Source organism: Vanellus vanellus (assembly GCF_965231255.1).
Source record: "Vanellus vanellus genome assembly, chromosome: 2".
Lineage (NCBI taxonomy): Eukaryota > Metazoa > Chordata > Aves > Charadriiformes > Charadriidae > Vanellus > Vanellus vanellus.
The window spans coordinates 135,063,407-135,080,689 of record NC_138906.1 but is presented as its reverse complement, the minus strand read 5'-3'; the positions used below and the strand labels follow the sequence as shown (position 1 = coordinate 135,080,689).

Genomic DNA, 17,283 nt, shown 5'->3' with positions numbered 1-17,283 from the left:
GATTCAAACTTCATCTTCATTTAGAAATGGGTTTTTCTTCTGTCCTGGAACATTTTTCCTTTTTTCTTTCTGGTGTCTCATGAGGATGTAGCTCTTTAAAAATCATTGATCTGTCTGGATAATTTACCAATTTCAAAAATAAATCAGTAAGTAGCAGGAGGGTAGGAAAGTATTAAAGCTGTTAGTGTTGGGCAGTTTTCTAGAAACTTTCTTCAACGCAAGCTGTGTGTGGGGGGGATTGTTTCCTGTTTCTCTGAAAGACGTGGCTTGAGCTGAGCCCACATTTACAAACAGTTTGGGAGGGGCAAAATAAGATGATCTGCTGTTGTTAAAATAAAAATAAAAGAAAATCCTGAGAGCGTACAAGTGATTGCAGCAAAACAACCCCCAAACTGACAGCTGCACAAACAGCACTTGCCCAGCAGTGGTAGTCAGCTACTAGGAATGCCCAGTTTCCCATATGATTGGTAAGAATTTATAATTAATAGCACACTTGGGGACTCTTCCATAATGAAACCACAATTTAATCTGCTAACCTGATTATGGAGGAGGTAAAGGAGAGAGGGCAGAAATTCAGAGTCTCGCTTTGCTGAGCACACTATCTCCCTGTTGATAGCAGTATGAGACCAAGACGGACAGCGTTTTCCAGAATCAGCCCCTACGCTGGTTTAAGAGCTGCAATCCTGAAAGGTGAAGGGCTCTTTCCTGAACAGATGTGACCCCCTTCAACTCTGATAAACTTCCCGAAAAGATGAGGGAAATCTGTACCGCACAGGATGTGCTCAGCACATTGAGGGACTGAGTTAGTAATGTCCCTGATAATTGTGGATACCTCATTGTAGGAGTCAGTTTTTATTTAAATTTTTTTAATAGGAGTATACACATCTGTCTTTATACCCAGCAGCTTTTCTGGCCCACAAGAAGTCCTCTGTGAGTTTCCCCAACTGAGCTCAGTGGGATCTCTGTCAGCTGCAAGATTTATGTCATCTTTTTCAGTCCTGAGAACTGTTCCTTAAGCTTTTCACATCTGGATTTAATTGGAAAGACATTAAAAGACATTAAGTGTGCTGGAAAAGCATATTTTAGAGAAGATCTTTATAGACGCTTCCATTAAAGGAGCTGATGGTTGCAGGTTAAAATGGGATGAGGACAAGCCATCAACAGTTAGCAAGAACAAAATTACATTACAAACTACTTCAGATGAGAAGTCTGGCCTGTAGCTCTTGGGCCTGACTCTGATCTCGCTTGAATCAACTTCAATTAGGAGAAAAATACCAGTTAATGCAGTGTAAAAATACTTTGAGATCAGAATCAAAAAACTTTTGCCTTTTGGAAACACTCAAATTTCTAATTACATGCCATATATGCTAAATATAATGCTTTTAGCTGTCAATCAAGATTTGTCACTTTGTTGGACGTACATGCAGACTTGTAAAATGAGACTTGGAGAATGAAGAGGGGGATTGGTCGTTAGGGCTCTGAAGGTGCAAGTAACCTTCTCCGAATGCTGATATGTTGGCCACAGGAGTAGAGTTACACAGAAGCAGGGATACGATACAATTTAGTACATGGGCTTCATCACAGATGTGGTAATGCAAGAATCTGCAGCGCTAAAGTCCCCCATTGTTCCAGCTACAATGTGCTGCTTGAAGAAGCCAATGGGCAGTCCGTTGCATTAAGTGTAATCTATTGCTTTTGTCTTCAAACCAAAGTTTCTGGTCATGTTTAGACCGACACGCAATTAAAATCTTAGGTAATGGTCTTGGTATGAGAGAACAAACATTCTTTCATTTTAAAATTGCTAAAATCGAGGAATCTGATATTTAGGAAATTACTCCCATGTCTGCAGCAAAGTGTACGGTCTTTAGAAATAGAAACATGTCAAGCTTTAAAGGAAAAAAAATGTATTTTGGTAAAATATTGGGGGGAAAAGTACTCTTTAGAATATTTCAGCAAAACAAATTTGTTAGAGGCTCTCACCTGCTCTCTTCTCTTAAAAGGGAGCCTTTTTCTCTGCTATGTCACGGAAAGTGTTTAACATTAATGGGATAATTATAGCTTGCTGGGTGACAGTGACAGGAATGAGGCATTCAAATTAAAATTGTGGCTGCCGTGAAGACTGTTCTTTTATTTTCTATCATTAAAGACCCTTTTTTCAGAATCGCTCTCTGTCTGTCTTGAGCTATGATAAAATGCATGTAAACTAGTAAAACTGATTCTTACTTTTATTGCCTGACCTTGGGCCAGCCTTTTATGTGCTCATGCACTCTCTCTTCGCTTCAGTTTCCTTCTCTTTAAAAACAGGAATAATAAAACTACCTCTGGTCCTGAGTGCCATTTTGTTTCATGAAGAAAAGGGTATTTGCAAGTAGAGGTGAAAAGTAATTAAACGCTAGTGAGTGTGTTTTACAAGTTCAGTTTACTTTACATGGAAAAGTAATCATATTGAAGTAAACGCTGGGTAATACTTGATAGTTTGAACTTTGTTCAATTTTGGTGTGGATCTTTGAGAATTCATAACAATATTTTAATGCCCATTTTTTTTTACCGTCCTGCATGAGTGGTTGCCTAAGAAAACCACTTACATAAGAGAATAAATGCTTACATGCTGTTTAAATGCAGCTCAGTTTAGCCCTCGTTCGTTTTGTTAAAACAGTTCTGGCTGCATCTACACTACTCATCATATGGGTCAGGGTCCATTCCCTGGTGAGGAATGACATGGTCTTTGCCTTGTTTCTGTACTGCTAGCTATGTAGGCAGTCATGTTAAAAACTGGATGGAACTGTGGAGGTCAGACAGATGAAGAGGATTGTCTATTGCAGCATATTTTAGATGCCACCATGAACTCTTACACAGTCGAGAACCTCAGTCCACTTATTTGAAATCACGAGGTCAAAATCTCCTGCAATACAGATGGGGTTAATGACAGTGGACTTGCAAATCTATGGCAGCGATGCGGAGAAATGCCTATAAAAAAATAATTAAATAAACCAAATTGTTCTGAGAACACAGCTGACAAGGATATTTTCCAGCCATCAGTGATGAAAGAGACAGTGATTCATGGCCTTTCTTCCCTGCTGGTGTAGGATTTTGCCTGAGGATATACATTCTGCTGTTTTCAGTTTTGGGTTTCAAGCCATGTTTCTTAAAATCGCCTATAATTTTTGTCTGCAGCTTCTTAACCATGCTTGAGTGTTGTCTCAATTGCATGATCTACCTACCCATACAATAATTGGCCATCTAAACGCTCTCATTTGGAAGTCTCTAATTATTGAAAGCACCTATATTACTTAGATGTCTACCTCCTTCTGAAAGTTAGTGTTAAGTAGCTTTTGTCTGAGCATACAAAATGAGAAGCCAGATTAATGTGAAGATAAATTGCTGTCTGGTGAAATTCTGTTGTATATATTCATTGTAAACACTTGGAAATCTAATTTTAAAATATTTTTCCCCATGCTAATCAGTAAACTGTGATGATGCACGAATCTCTTTCTGTCTTTGTTCTTTCAATTGTAACAATTGAAGAAAAAATATGAAGTTTTCAATTTAGAAATAAATTTACTTTAAAAGAACTTCCAAGTTTCTAGACCAGAACCAGTACAGACTGAAGAGCATACACTGAAAAGGTACTGAAATTATCTGACAAAAGAGGCTTGGTTGGGACTTCTTTTAACTGCTGATACTGGGGCTGAACTTTCACACTGCTCTGTTGGAGGACATAGACACACCTCAGCAGATACTAGCATTGAACCTGAAAGCCCTTTCAAGATGTTCATGAAGGAGTGCCAGCTTACTGGTTTCCAGCACAGATTGCCGTGGAGGCAAACGTTAGCGTTTTGGTATCGCTTGAAAATGTTGCTCCTCACAGTTGAGAATATGTGGAGAGAGAGGAGTCTGAAAAGATACAGGTTTAAGAACATTTCTTCTCTGAGCCCCATACAGATCTTTCAGCAATCCTTTCCTCTCTTATTCCCACCCACAAGTAACCTGAACTCGGCAAGCAGACTAGCCTCTCCACCCTGGATTCATCTCTTACATTAGCGTTAAGTTTGACATTCAGTATTATTTATCAAAGACTCTTCACATGAAAGCATACCTTCTAATTATTGTAAAAATTAGGTGCTTTTCAGTATGGTTTTCTCTTTTTGTGGCTAGAAACCCTTGAATCACCATTAAAGCAATAGAACTGTCTCACCCCAGATGATCATGTGGCTTTTTCTTGGCCTTTGAGATAATGCTTTGTAATTCATTATGTCTGGAATTATTGCATAGTCCCAAGAATGGTGGTCAGATTTCTGGTGTGGTGGTTTACATGCTAAAACAAGCCATGCCTAATTGACTCTCTCTACTGTTAATTCAAGTAGTCTTCTTAAGCAGATTGTTGAAGATGAAAACCTACAGAAATAAAATTCCTTGTTGAATAGTGTCTTTCACTCTATCCACTTCTTGGGATATTGAGAGGCATGGAGGAATGAGTACATGTGTCCGATAAAACTAGGTGAAAGAAGGTGACATGCACGCTGTTCTTGACAGAAGATCTGCTTAATATATTGGAAAAAATTGTTCAAGAACAGTTAATCCTTACTTTAGGATTACCCCCAGAAAGCTGGCAAGGTCAGTCTGTACGTGGATTGTGTGTCATTTAAACGCTGGCTGCATGAGTTGCCTGGGGGTGGCATTAACTACTACGTGGGACTTGCTCTAAGCTACATCCGTGAATCATCGTTCTTTGTTTGAAGATACTGGACTCCTTCTGTCCTCCAAGCTCCTTCTCTTGACAGGTGCAATCAGTAGCCTTAATTGTGGTGCCTATCAGGTGACTATGCCTTTGTGCAGAGATTAATCAGTTTGGAAAATGCTGTTTCCATGTAAACTACATGAGTTAATCAGATTATAACCCTGTGTTTTTCATGCATATCATAAACTGTGTGAGGAAAGGGCTTAAAGTCGTTTAATTAAGGTTTACATTGTGCAGCGTGAAAAGCCTTTCTGAATTTAATTTTTACACAGATGTTAACACTGGTTCACATGAAATCTAATCAACTGGGGAGAACGGCACATTGTGAGGAAAGTGGCGAAAACTAGCAGAAGTTATTGCTTGTGATATAGTAAATTCATTTACAACAGAAGCTGTGGGAAAAAAGGGATTTGTTTGCAATACCCATCACATAGTTTTTGTTTAGCCAACCTGGTAAATCCAGAATTAAATGGATATGTTAAGGAGTCAAATTTTAGCTACTCTTTGTGTATGTATGTAAGTCTACACAAGCAATATATATCTTCCCTTTGCGTGTTTCTCTATGCATGCAATTTGGGGTGTGGACTCGTTAAAGCCAGGTGGAAGCTTGGTCAAAAACTTCTTCATCAAGAGAAAGCAAAAATAGTCACCAAGAACAATAATTTTGAATACATACAAATTTAAATAGTTGCTCAGCTTTGGGACACTAAGTCCTCAAACTCACCTCTACAGCTGTGATATTGTTGGGGTTTTTTCAATAGCCTTTAAATGTGAAATTTAAATCCACATATTAAAAAGTCATGAAGAGCATCTCATTACTGATGCAGACAGCTTCGCTGCAATGTTACTGCACAGATGATATTGCCTTTTGAGGCCTCAATTGTCAGGGAGAGGGAAAGAGCCTCCCTGATTTGGGGGGCATTTTTTCTCTTGGCTTCGAAAACAAACGAACATTGATCGTTTCTAAATGCACTTGCTACCGGTTTGTTCATGCGTTAGCTCTGCTGTTGCCCAGGCTTCTGGCCTGCAAGTGAAATCGAGGACTAGAGTTAGATCTGTCTATCATTTTAAGCTGGCATGCAAGCATTTTCTCAAGCCTAAACTCGGGCACAGCCTGAGACTTGATCATGAATATAGCATGTGCCTAAAAGCAGTACAATCACAGTGAGTCACTTGCTTCTGCAAACGCAACCTGGAACTAAGACCCAGCTACTAAAGGTAGTAAAATCTTGTCCTTTGTGACCTGCTCTGGACCCTGACTCAATTCAGTTTTGCAGCGTAACTATTTCTGCCTATAATTTTATGTCTTCAGAAAACACTGATGAAAGCCAAGCTGAATATGTTTTTTTATGTACTTAGAAAACTGATGTTAGGAGACATATCACCAGTAAACTAAGAGTATCAAGCAGTGTGTTTATTAGGATTGTCTTAGACCTCCTTGGTAAAGTCAACTGGAAGGGCCACAGAGAACAACAAACTTTTACAGTTCTCAGCTTCATGGAATAATCTGAAATATAATATAGATTTAAGAGCAAAAACGCAAACCACATGCTGTGCTAAAACAAACATGTGAAAATTTTATCATGAGGATGTGGTCTTAAATGCACATGGGCTAGTGTAGTGCCTGTCTGCTGTTCTTGCTAAAAGAATGATCTAATGTTACTAGATTGTCATTATAAGACGCTTAATCCCCAGAGTGAGAAACAGGAAGAATATTCGCAAGTTTCAATGCTATTTACTAATTGCCAATTGACTCGAGGAAAGCTAAAAAAATGACTGGAAACATCCATCCCCATCCTGATACACACACATACTAATAATGGAAATGGCAGCCAAGACAAACAGCTAGCAGCACAGTGCATCCTGTTGGCATCGTATTTTTGGCACTGTTGTAGCTACACAGAAAACAAGTGATACAAGAAATGTGTAAGGACATCTGTTCTGTAACCTATGGGGCTTCACTCACAAAACAGTTGTAAAATCTTCTGGGGGAGAGAAAAATTTCTCTATATCTGTGCAGATGCTCTATTGTAAGAAAAATATCAATGGAAGGAAGTGTTGAGCTTTTAAAAGAGGAAATTGTTCACCAGATTCACTGTCAAATGTTCCATTCTTTTCTTTCCTTTTCATTTAACCTAAGTTCTCTGCCATTCACAAGTTATATTTAAGCCAAGTGGTGTAAATCTGTTGGGACTAATAGAATTGAATCATGGATTAAATTAGCCCGGTGTCTGCTTGTAACTCTTCTTCGCTGCAGATTACTTGGGCTCTGTGTCACTCTGCTGACTATTCAGGTCACAGCCTCTCAGCTACCAGCTTCCTTCCTGAAACCAGCATCTTCATGTCTGTCTAGGGGCACGACGGGGAGAAGAGAAACATTAAGGACATCTATTAAAGTCCAAAGTATTGTTTACTTACCAACCTCTCTCTGCTTTGCTGATCCTTGCAAATGTAAGCAGGCTATGGGAGAAGGAAAAGGGGGAGTTTTTAAGACACTGCAAGGCGCTCTCTACCATTCCTCCACTGCACATCGGTCACGTCCCGTGAATGGACATTTTAAGAAGGAAAGAAACTTTCCCAAAATGTTGCTGCAAAAGTTAGGATATAAGTAGTTAGGCTTCTCCCACAGGTCTCTCATAGAGAAAGAGACACGGTTCCATGAAAAAGAAATCAGATCTCATATAAACCTGGAATATGTTAGGAAACTGGAAGATAAAGAGGGACTGGGAGGTGTAGGAGGTTGGGAGGACTTAGGGAAGGAAAGTTTAGCTCTGAGAGCTGGGATCAGTTAGGGGTAGGAGAACATTTAGACGCGGGAAAAAGTAAGGGGAGATTTGTGAAGAAGTAGAGGTGATCATCGCTTCTGCTGTATAAGACATCAGAGCTCTGGGATGGATAGCAGGGAGGGGAAGAATAGGGACACTGGAGTAGCTCGGAAAAGATGTGGGACCGAGGCAAAAGATGTGGGGAGCAGGGACTCAATAGTGAGAAGCATGAACTTTTGAAGACATCATTGGTTTCCAGAGCAGCAAAGGTGAGAAACGTAGCAATGAGGGGCAGTGTAAAGTGCTGGCTCTTCAACAGTGCTCACGCAAACACCCTGACACCTCCACTTGGAAGATCAAGGATGCAGGTACAGGACTGCTTTCCTGCTATTTCCCCCCTCTGATATTTAGTTTCAGAAACACAATAGATCTGAGAGCTTATCGTTGATATCACATTTCAGCTTGGCAAGGGCATGAGTTGAAGAACGGTGAGATGGACAAGTGAGACCGCACCACATTATAAGCACTGGGATTTGGATGTTGTGTTGGTATTAAACATGCTTGTCATTAAACACCTTGAATCATACCTTCATTTTATGTTTCCTCTAATTGTTCCTTATTTACTTTCTTGACACCCATATAGTAATGATCCATGCTTACAGGCAAAGAATTCGTTATTTATACTGTAGTACTTCTTCCCTTGCTGTTAGAAGAGATGCTCTCGTGATCTGTTTCTGTTGAGATGGTGTCCAATATTCCTCCAGGAAGTTCCAAAGCAGTTTCTCTGGAAAGCAACCCTGAAAGCTGCTCTGTAATTTATGTGGTATGCCTTGCAATAGCCAGTTCTATGAGTAAAACAGTAGTAAGTAACAGACATACGCATATTCAGAGCAATTCTAGAAAGGAATTAGGAAGTTTGGGTTGGTCTAATTCATCTCTTGATGATTTGGGGATTTCAGTGACCACTGATCAAGATCAGACTGTTCTGCATATCATATGATCAACCTGTGATCTCATCTTGAATGAAACATTGCTTGGCCGTACTCCTTAGCAGCTATGATCAGAGCCTTTTCATCCAAGCCATTGTACAAACAAATAACCTGAACAAACAGTTCTTCCACAACAAGTTTACAATTCACACATCAGACCCGGAAGCTAAGAATGGATATGAAAAAGTAAACAAGGTGGGTTCGAAAACAGATGAGGTACAAGTTCAACAATGTAGGAGGAGCAGATGTCTCAGCTTCCTTCTCGCCTAGCCGTGGTCGCTGGTAATGGTTTTTAGATGACCATGCATAAGAAGGGAGATCCTGATTGTTTTGCTAATGTGCATCAGGAAAAAAGGATATGAGAAGACAGGAGATTCTTGTGTGCCAAACCCTACCCATTGAATTATTTGGTTCTCATAGTTGCTAACCCATGACGAACTAAAGCACAATAGAGAAGCAGTCCTGTGCAAGGCAGCGCAGGAGCCCAAATCCCTCCTCTTCCTCTCATGATAAGTAGCGCTTGCATTGTGATGAAAAGGACCCCAGGGAGAGGAGGAGAAGAGAGAAATCGAGATGAAGACATGTGTTTGATTACTGGAATAAACAGAGAAGTTGAGAGGAGAGTAGATCAAAACCCTTGTTGCCACTGGAAGGAATTATTTGGATTGAACAAACGGCGGTTTTGCTGTGCAGTCAAGATCAAGGATGGAAAGGCAGATGGTGAGTAGAGCTTATAGGAGTGGAGAATGCACATCTAAAATTGCAAGGGACACTATGAGGTGGTAGAGAAAGAGCTGTCTTATAAAAAAAAAAATGCAAATACATCAAAACATCGAGAAAAACAGAAGAAATGGGGAAAGGGGGAATTCATTCACTGGGGAACTCAGTGGGTGGCAAAAGTGAAAGATCCTGTAATGGAAAGTTGTTATTGAGGTGAAGCTGAGGCTCAGCCCTTAGCCATAGCATGGAAAAAGGATAAACAGAAAGATGTGGGCAGCAGAGATTTTAAGAAGAAGGGGAAAATTATGTCAATGGATGAGAAGAAGGAGCAAGTAGAGAGCAGGTTAGCTGTCAGATACAGGGGGCCCAGAACACACGGTAAAGGTAGAGTGGATGGGTAAATTACAGTGGAAATCTGAGGTTTACCAAGACACTTCAGAAAATGTTTAGGTTTTTATTTGTTTGCTAGGGCAAAAAAATGATAAAACTTCACAGACTAGAAAGATTCCACCTTCATGCATTACGGGGGGAGTACCTTGTACAGCCTTCTGAAGCTTTAGCAGTTAGTCATTACTATAGACAAATCTGAGATATATGGTCTCTTACTTTAAGGCAGCCTGACAATTTTTGTGCTGTTATTCATCTCACCAAAATACACATTGTCTAATAATATTTAAGTTGTATAAACATACCTTTCAAGGGAAGGAGCTGTTGAGAGAATCCAGGCAAAGAATTAGTACGAAAGCAAATCTAGTACTTCATTACAATGGCAGCTCCTGTTCCGGACAGAATCCCTGCTCTCCGAGAGGAATGGAAAGTGAAGACAGAGACATAGATTCTTTCTGTCCCAACAATCAAGAAGAGAGCAACTTCCAATTTTCTAAACAGCAGTTGTTGCCTCACAGTGAAGAACAGTGCCATAGGGCCTGCAGTCAGTTCCAGTGTTTGAGTTGTTATCTTAGGTGACCGTGTCTGTGAAAAGTTACCTTTTGTTCCCCCTGTGATTAGTTCTGAATGCATCTTAGGTGGGAGCGATAAAAGAGAAAAATCCGTTTTTCAGTTCTGCTTTACATTTCACCTTCAAGACAGAACTGACCTCAACTATTTTATTGTGCTGGTTGTGTTTTCAAAGTCAGCTGTGTGGGGGGAGAAAAACAAATTTTGCGTCCTAAAGCAGGGCTCATGAAGATGAGACAAGCTGGTCAATAAAGAATGCACTCGGGCAAAAAAATGTTGGCTGAAAATTGATCATTCTTTTATTGCTGATGCTTCATAATCATCCCATATTGGCTCACCCCGTTTAGCACACTTCAATCCCTGTGTATAAGACATCAGTCTGCTGCGTTGGTCAAGATCCAGCCTTGAAGCGTCGGTAGTGTCCTGCTTGACCCTCTCTTCCCGTTGCTCACAGCTTCTGCAATCATCTACCAAGACAAGAGTTTGTCCTTAGGAGCTCCAGAAAGTGCGGGATCTAGGGAAGCACACGGGGAAGCTGGAGGGACTTTAGAGGCCAGAGAGGAAAGAACCCTACAAGTATATCATGCTCTTCATGTAGATGGTGAAGCTTACATTGAACACAAAAGGAAGTCACTCATATACCCAGGAAGACGAAGATAACCTCAAACCCGTGCACAAGCACAGCTCTTTATCACGGAGCTGTTATGTACCCGCTCTGTTAGCTCTGTAGCCTAAATGGCTTTGATATACAGGAAATTATTTAAATCTAGAATATCAAAATACACACCTTCCTTCACTCGGTGTTAATACAGTTGTGTCAGTGGGTTTTTTGACAACTCATTTTTTCTTTAGGCAGCATTAAGTGCCTTGAAACAGTTTTCAGAACAAGGACTGGATCCAGTGGAAGGGGCTATGAAAGTTGAAAACGGATCACATGAAAAGTAAGTACCATTTAAATCTTCTGCATTTTAATGCCCGTGTGGTGTGGTAGATAAGAAATGTTAATTAAAGAGCTTAGTTGCCCTTTTAAACCTGTGCAAAACTCTTTCCTCTGGAATTTACGTAGAGTTTGTGACAATTTGAGAGGATAAACAAGATATCAGGTTTAGCATTACTAATAATGTTTATTAATGAGCTATGAGACAGTCCTCCTATGGAAATCCTAAAGAAAAGGATTTTCTTTTCATTGTGTGGATTCTGTGTAAGTAGCATAACATGATTTTTGTCAAATGTGTTGTAGCACACGATATTGCCTGTAAATAAGGACAGCTATCTGCCAATAAGTCCTTATGTCTGCAAGATGAATTTTACCCTAAAGAATTTAAAAGTTAAAATTTCTTTCAGGTCTTAAAAAACTCTTATATGGAATATTAGCTTTAAGTAGTAGACAACAGAACCAGGTTTCACACTGGATTTTCAATTACTTAAGAAAGTGGGATTGTCTGTCCAGTATAAATTTTTTTTTTCCAGCTGCTGGTCTGTTTACAAAATAAGGTAGTCTTGTGTTACTAAATAAATTAGGAAGTAATAGAATGAAAGAAAGAAGACTAAAAGTGGCATTTGGAATTTTCAATAGATATATTGTGGGTATTTATAAACTAATTTAATCAGAAACATTTTTCCGTATGATCTCATCAGCATAGCATTTGAACATAAATATTGTTGTTTCACTTTAAAATGTTACCTTCCACGGTGACCTTTGAATCTCATGTGCCATCTGCTAATAAACATGTCTTAAAGATGTGCAACCCTGGACCTTACCGCTCTTGTTAATGTATTAATCTTTCAGACAAGTCAAGCATCTGGGAGAGAAAGCAGACAATAAACAGACTAACTCAGGCACCATTGCTCAGGACTGCAAGGATTCAAAGGCTGTCGTCTAGGAGCTTCCCAGCACCCACGGCTGCCACTGCATCCTTATAAACCTGTCAACACGCAATAGGGTGTATGTGTACAAGGAAATGAATGACTAATACCATTATTTGAGTCTTATGTGAAGACAACACTATTCTAACACAAGAGATAGTATACATGGTACTGTTTATTCAACTGTGGAAAAAAATAAAATTGAACATTTCCCTTAGAACTCGAGATCAGAGCATAACTCAATTGCCCAGAGGCAGAAGAAGTCTGATCGTGTTACTGGAGGTTAAAATAACAACTAATTAACAAAAAGTGGTAGGGAAAAAAAAAAAAAAAAAGGGAAACTTTAAAATCGATTAATATGGAGGAAAACAAGTCAGCATTGGTTCAGTTATACAATTTTTTCGTAGTGTAGTTTTAAGTTCAGCTTACTGTTTTTTAAATAATGCTTGAATATTTTAAAATTAACCAATGACAGTGCTGTGAGAATTGTAGTTGTTGTCTTCATATATAGTCATACAGCTTATCTTTTTATGCAGACATTATGCATTCTTCATCCTATATGAATATGTATGACTTTAAGATGCACTACTCAGAGTTGTATGCAAACAGAAGTTTAAATCATGACAAGTATTTGCTTAACATGAACAGATGTTAGTTATGATCAGTCTCGATATACTCCAGGAAAAAAGCAGATATGGTATTTGATTTTCCTTGCCATACTCAATTAAAGAGGCGTCTTGCCTCCAAGCAACATTTCCCCCTTCAATTCTGCTCTCTGTTGTGTGAAGCACATCTACACCCCATTCTGTGTGTTGTATCAACCCACCGTTTGCATCAACTGAGTGTTTTTAATCTCTGCATTCGGACCAAGAGCAAAAGGTAGGACTGCAACGTTATGAAGCCAAGGATGGAAGACTGTTGATGTAAAGATCATTCTTTTGTGAAAGGAGCGGCGGCAGAGACAAGACCTGTGGCTGCTCTGTACCAGCATATTTCTTCTAAGTGTGTGGCCAAATGCAGTAAAACCACATCAGTTCATGTGTACAGTGACAGTGTCGTCTCTTTCTTTATCATTCACAGGTAGACAACTAAGAGCATGAAGTGAAAAAAACCCAATTTCAAACTAACAACTGACTGGCTATCAGCCCAAAGCCAGGGTTCAACCTACCTTCCCCCATGCCACCACCTTCTGCAAACTTACTGTGTTAGACCAGTCATCCTGGCATTTAGGTCATTTATTTATCCAAAATAGAGGTATTTTATTTTATGTAAACCTAATGTAATGCAATAAACACATAAAGCTTCTACCAACTGCACAACAGTCACGGCGACATTGCACGAGGTTTTAGAGGCATGTAAACCAGGGATCACAACCCAAGTGACTCACGCAGGGAAGAAGACAAAGAGCAACGTAAGGAAATGGTGCAAGGTACGGTGGCGTCGATTCACCTCTGCGACGGGCTTTCAGGGTAGCGTGCATCATGCTCTTACCAAATCAGCGGTCACTAAAAATTTGGAGACCTTTTTATTACGTCATGTTTCTCATGGGTGTGATTCACTTTCCCCCCAGCAGATGAGGAGCCTTTGTGCTAAAAGTTTGCAGTTTTCTGGGGTCTGACTCCATAAAAGAGTCAGGAACAAGCTGAACCTTTCAGTTCCCACAGAACTGGGAGATTTTCAGGGGCATCTGGCAGACTCAAATTATTCAGGCAGCAGCACACAAAAATAATTAGCTCTTGCACATCATCTTTCTCAGGGATATGTTACCTGCCTAATTGGCAACCGGAGCAGAAATTCTACTGCTCCTTCACCTCAGCAGGCAGCTCAGAGAGCTCAGAAACAGGCTCAGTCTGTGCTTTAGCAGTACCTGCCGGTATGCAGAGTACAACTGGCATTACTGTCCCCTCCCACGGAGAACAAGAACAAAAAGAAGAGGCAAACCCATTCCTTGATGACTGTGTCCTAAGGGCAAGAGGCTGAGCTTGCTGGGACAGATGTGAAGAGGAGACTGGCAGTATGGTCTCCCTGGCATTAACAGAACCTCCGTGGTGTGTTCCCTGCCCCATCACTACAGAGAAACCCTTTGTACTGGTTTGCTCAGAAGCTCAAGGTACAGCTTGATACTTGGTGCCATTCCCTAAGCACAGCCACAAAAATGTGCCCAGTAAACTTCAGATTAGTTGCTTTGCTGCCAGTGGCCTCTGCAGTGAGTGCCAGGCTTGCTCCAGTGCGTGTGGAGAACAGCAAAGCGATAAGCTGCTGGGGAGGGCTTAAGTCCAATGATCTGAAACCCATTTTATTTTCCTTCAGTAACCTGATTTTCTTTCTGATTTTGCTTCCTAAAATTAGATAAGCTTTTGTAAACTGGGGCACGTGGAACAGAGCAAACTTTATATTTAGTTTTGTTTAATAATTAGCTAATGATGGGCACTGGAAGAGTATCAATATGTTTGAATGTTATTATTAGTTCTAAAAGGGTTGAATTTACTTTTCTGGCAGCAATTAATGTTTTTTTTATTATTATTCTTATTTTTTAGATTATACCTTCTTTGAGGTAAAGACTTTGTCAAACTGGTTGCAAAGCATCAAGAATAGTTTAGTTCCCTGTTTAGCACGCATCCCACACCTCTCATCCTGGATCTCAGAGCGCTTTCAAAGATGAGCAAAGGCCATATTTTACCAATGTGGATCTGAGGTGCAAACTGGTGCTTCAGAATAAGGTAGAAATAAGGAACACGGCTTAGGACAGGCAGTCTGCCTATCTAGCAGACTACTCGGGACACTGTGGTCAACACTGTGTTCAACTCTTTAAGGACTCGCAACCCAAATTGTCATCAGTTCTGGACCTATAACACTCACTAATTGAGAGGAATTATGCTAAAGAGAAAATAGGGCCCTTGAGTATTCTCTCAGAAAGTCTTCTCAACACCTTCTGGGGGTCAGTGAACTAAGAACTTGCACAGGAAAAGACTCATGCCTGTGTGAATGGGGGTATCTGATACGACTTGAAGGACGAGAATTTGCATAGTTAAAATTTTATATCAGAGTTATCATCTCCAGTTGCACACTGGCCTGTCAACAACTCAACAAACTGAAAGTTTCTGTTCTGGCACTGATACATGCAGCACTGATTTCCAAAGGGACAGATGTGCTGCTTCCAGTGAATGCAAAATGCAGCAGCATTGGGGCTGTAGAGCTGGAGAAGAGGGTGCAGGTTTCTGTCCCAGCCATCCCAGCATTCACCTTCCATTTACAGTGGAGCTGAATTTTCCCCTCAGCTAGAGTCCCCACTGAATGCAAGAGAGAATTAGGCCGGTATATAATTTCTCCTGACTAAAGTCACAATCAGAGGATTTAAAAGATGTAGCGCTCATCATCAGCATTTTTAAAGGGTATTTGGATAACGAGTAGAGAGGAACCTCAGGAGCTCTTGTTCCCTCTGCCATCTCTCCCCTCTGAAGCGTGAGGAAAGGTCTGAGCCATAACAGATTTTAAAAATCAGTAGGGGAGTAGTTGGGATGAACGACTGCAGGAATATGGAATCTCCTCCTCCTTGGCCTGAACTAAGAATGAAATTGAATCCTTCCTAAAGCGAATGCAAAGCCCTTGATCTCTCTGACAGTACTTTACTACATGTATTTTATTGGTGGGTGGCTGCTTGTTGTTATTCCCATCTCTCTGGCCTGCTCCCATTCCCCACAAAACAGCAGAAATTTTCCCATTTCCTGCAGCGAGAGTTGAGCAAAAATTCTAAGCTGGATTTGTTTTCCAGTTAATAGGCAGAGGGTTGGCCTTTTGTTTGCTTGTTTCAAAACACTACGTAAAAAAATATGCGCTTGGTAAAATCTCTTTATCCTCTCCCAGAACTATCCAGTGTTTCCCCACTGTCAGTTGCACCCCATAAGCAGGTAAGATTTTCTTTGCTCAAATAAGAATGGCCTTTGCAACCCCTGAGAAAAATCAGCGGGGGGGGGGAAGTTATTTTTAATGGTGTTGAAGACACGGGCTATGTCGCAGGCCCAAATAGAACATTGCATGATGATTTTTGTATGCTCTGGGGGGGCATCATTTTGTGACTGGTGGGAACAGGTAGTGACTGTCCCTTACCAGCCTTCCAGCTCAAACATGGCACGTTTAGCCATACTGAGCAATAGTGTTCGGTGCGTATATTTGACGTAGCTCCCTGAGGACGTCTCCAGAAGAGCTGGAAGGAGAGAAGCCTGTCCTGAGTAACAGCTTGCTCTGCCTTTCCCTCCCCGCAGCCGATGAGCCTCAAGCTGAAGGGGTAAGGTACCATCAGGATGAGGCACAGGGAAACGTGGCTTCCCCTCTGGGTATTTACCTCTCGTGCACGTCCCTTTCTGTTTGCAACTGCATTCCTGAGGCGTGATGTGAGCTGAGCAAGTGTGTACGTCGATAGATGAGATGTGTATGAAGTGTTTTGGTGGTATGATTTCTATTATTCCACATGAACGGCGCTGGCTTTCGTTTTTGATCATACAGCTTGTTATTTGCTTTATGCGGTTAGTCATGGTTGGCTGTGCACTTTTGTGCTTGGTGTTCTAACTCTGTAGCACTTCAGTACAAAGGAAATTTAAAAAACAACAATTAAAATGTTTCTAATCTGTTCTTAATTAAATAGGTCGCAATAATTGATTTATGAGAAGAGGGAAAGCAAAACAGAGTGGTTGCTAACCTGAAAATATAACTTATATAAGGGCCAAACTTTCTTTTATTTACGATAATCAGGATCGAGGGGGAGCCTGAATACCCGTGAAGTTTTATCCGACAGCACACAATATATTGAGGAAAATTAACCTGGATAACACTGTTTATGCCTCTCACTACAATATATGAAATTCACCTTTGTGCATTAAAACAGATTACCTAAGCCTGTTTATTTACTTTTGTTTATGATTATACGTGCAGCATAGATTTTCTTTTTTATAAGCCACTGGTACCTATTAAAAATGTTCAAGGGCAATAATAATAAAGTCAATGTAGTCTAATTCCCTCTTTTAAAATGGCCTGTTTCCACTCCCTGCCCCACCACCAATTCGGTGTAGTTGAACTGGGCTGGAGATAGATTTGGGTTTTTTTAAACTTACTTAAAGACAGGAGGTCTTCACTTGCGGTTCAAAGCAAAGAAGACATATTTTAATATGGTAGGGAAAAGAAGTCAAAATGTGACACCCGTCTGTGGTGCAAAAATTAAATTACCTATTGCCTAAAATATCCTTCATATTTT

The 17,283-nt window shown here is 40.4% G+C and overlaps 1 protein-coding gene across 3 annotated transcripts in view; it reads left to right on the top strand.

The window, feature by feature from the left end:
- Positions 1-13,079, top strand: part of STAU2 (staufen double-stranded RNA binding protein 2) — a 172,991-nt gene extending 159,912 nt beyond the window's left edge. For all 3 annotated transcript variants that reach the window (XM_082479190.1, XM_082479188.1, XM_082479189.1), the window contains 2 exons: positions 11,022-11,110; positions 11,959-13,079. In XM_082479190.1, coding sequence (XP_082335316.1) covers positions 11,022-11,110; positions 11,959-12,052 — 183 coding nt within the window. In that variant the 3' untranslated portion in view covers positions 12,053-13,079. The remainder of the gene's footprint in view (positions 1-11,021; positions 11,111-11,958) is intronic.
- Positions 13,080-17,283: the final 4,204 nt, after the last annotated feature.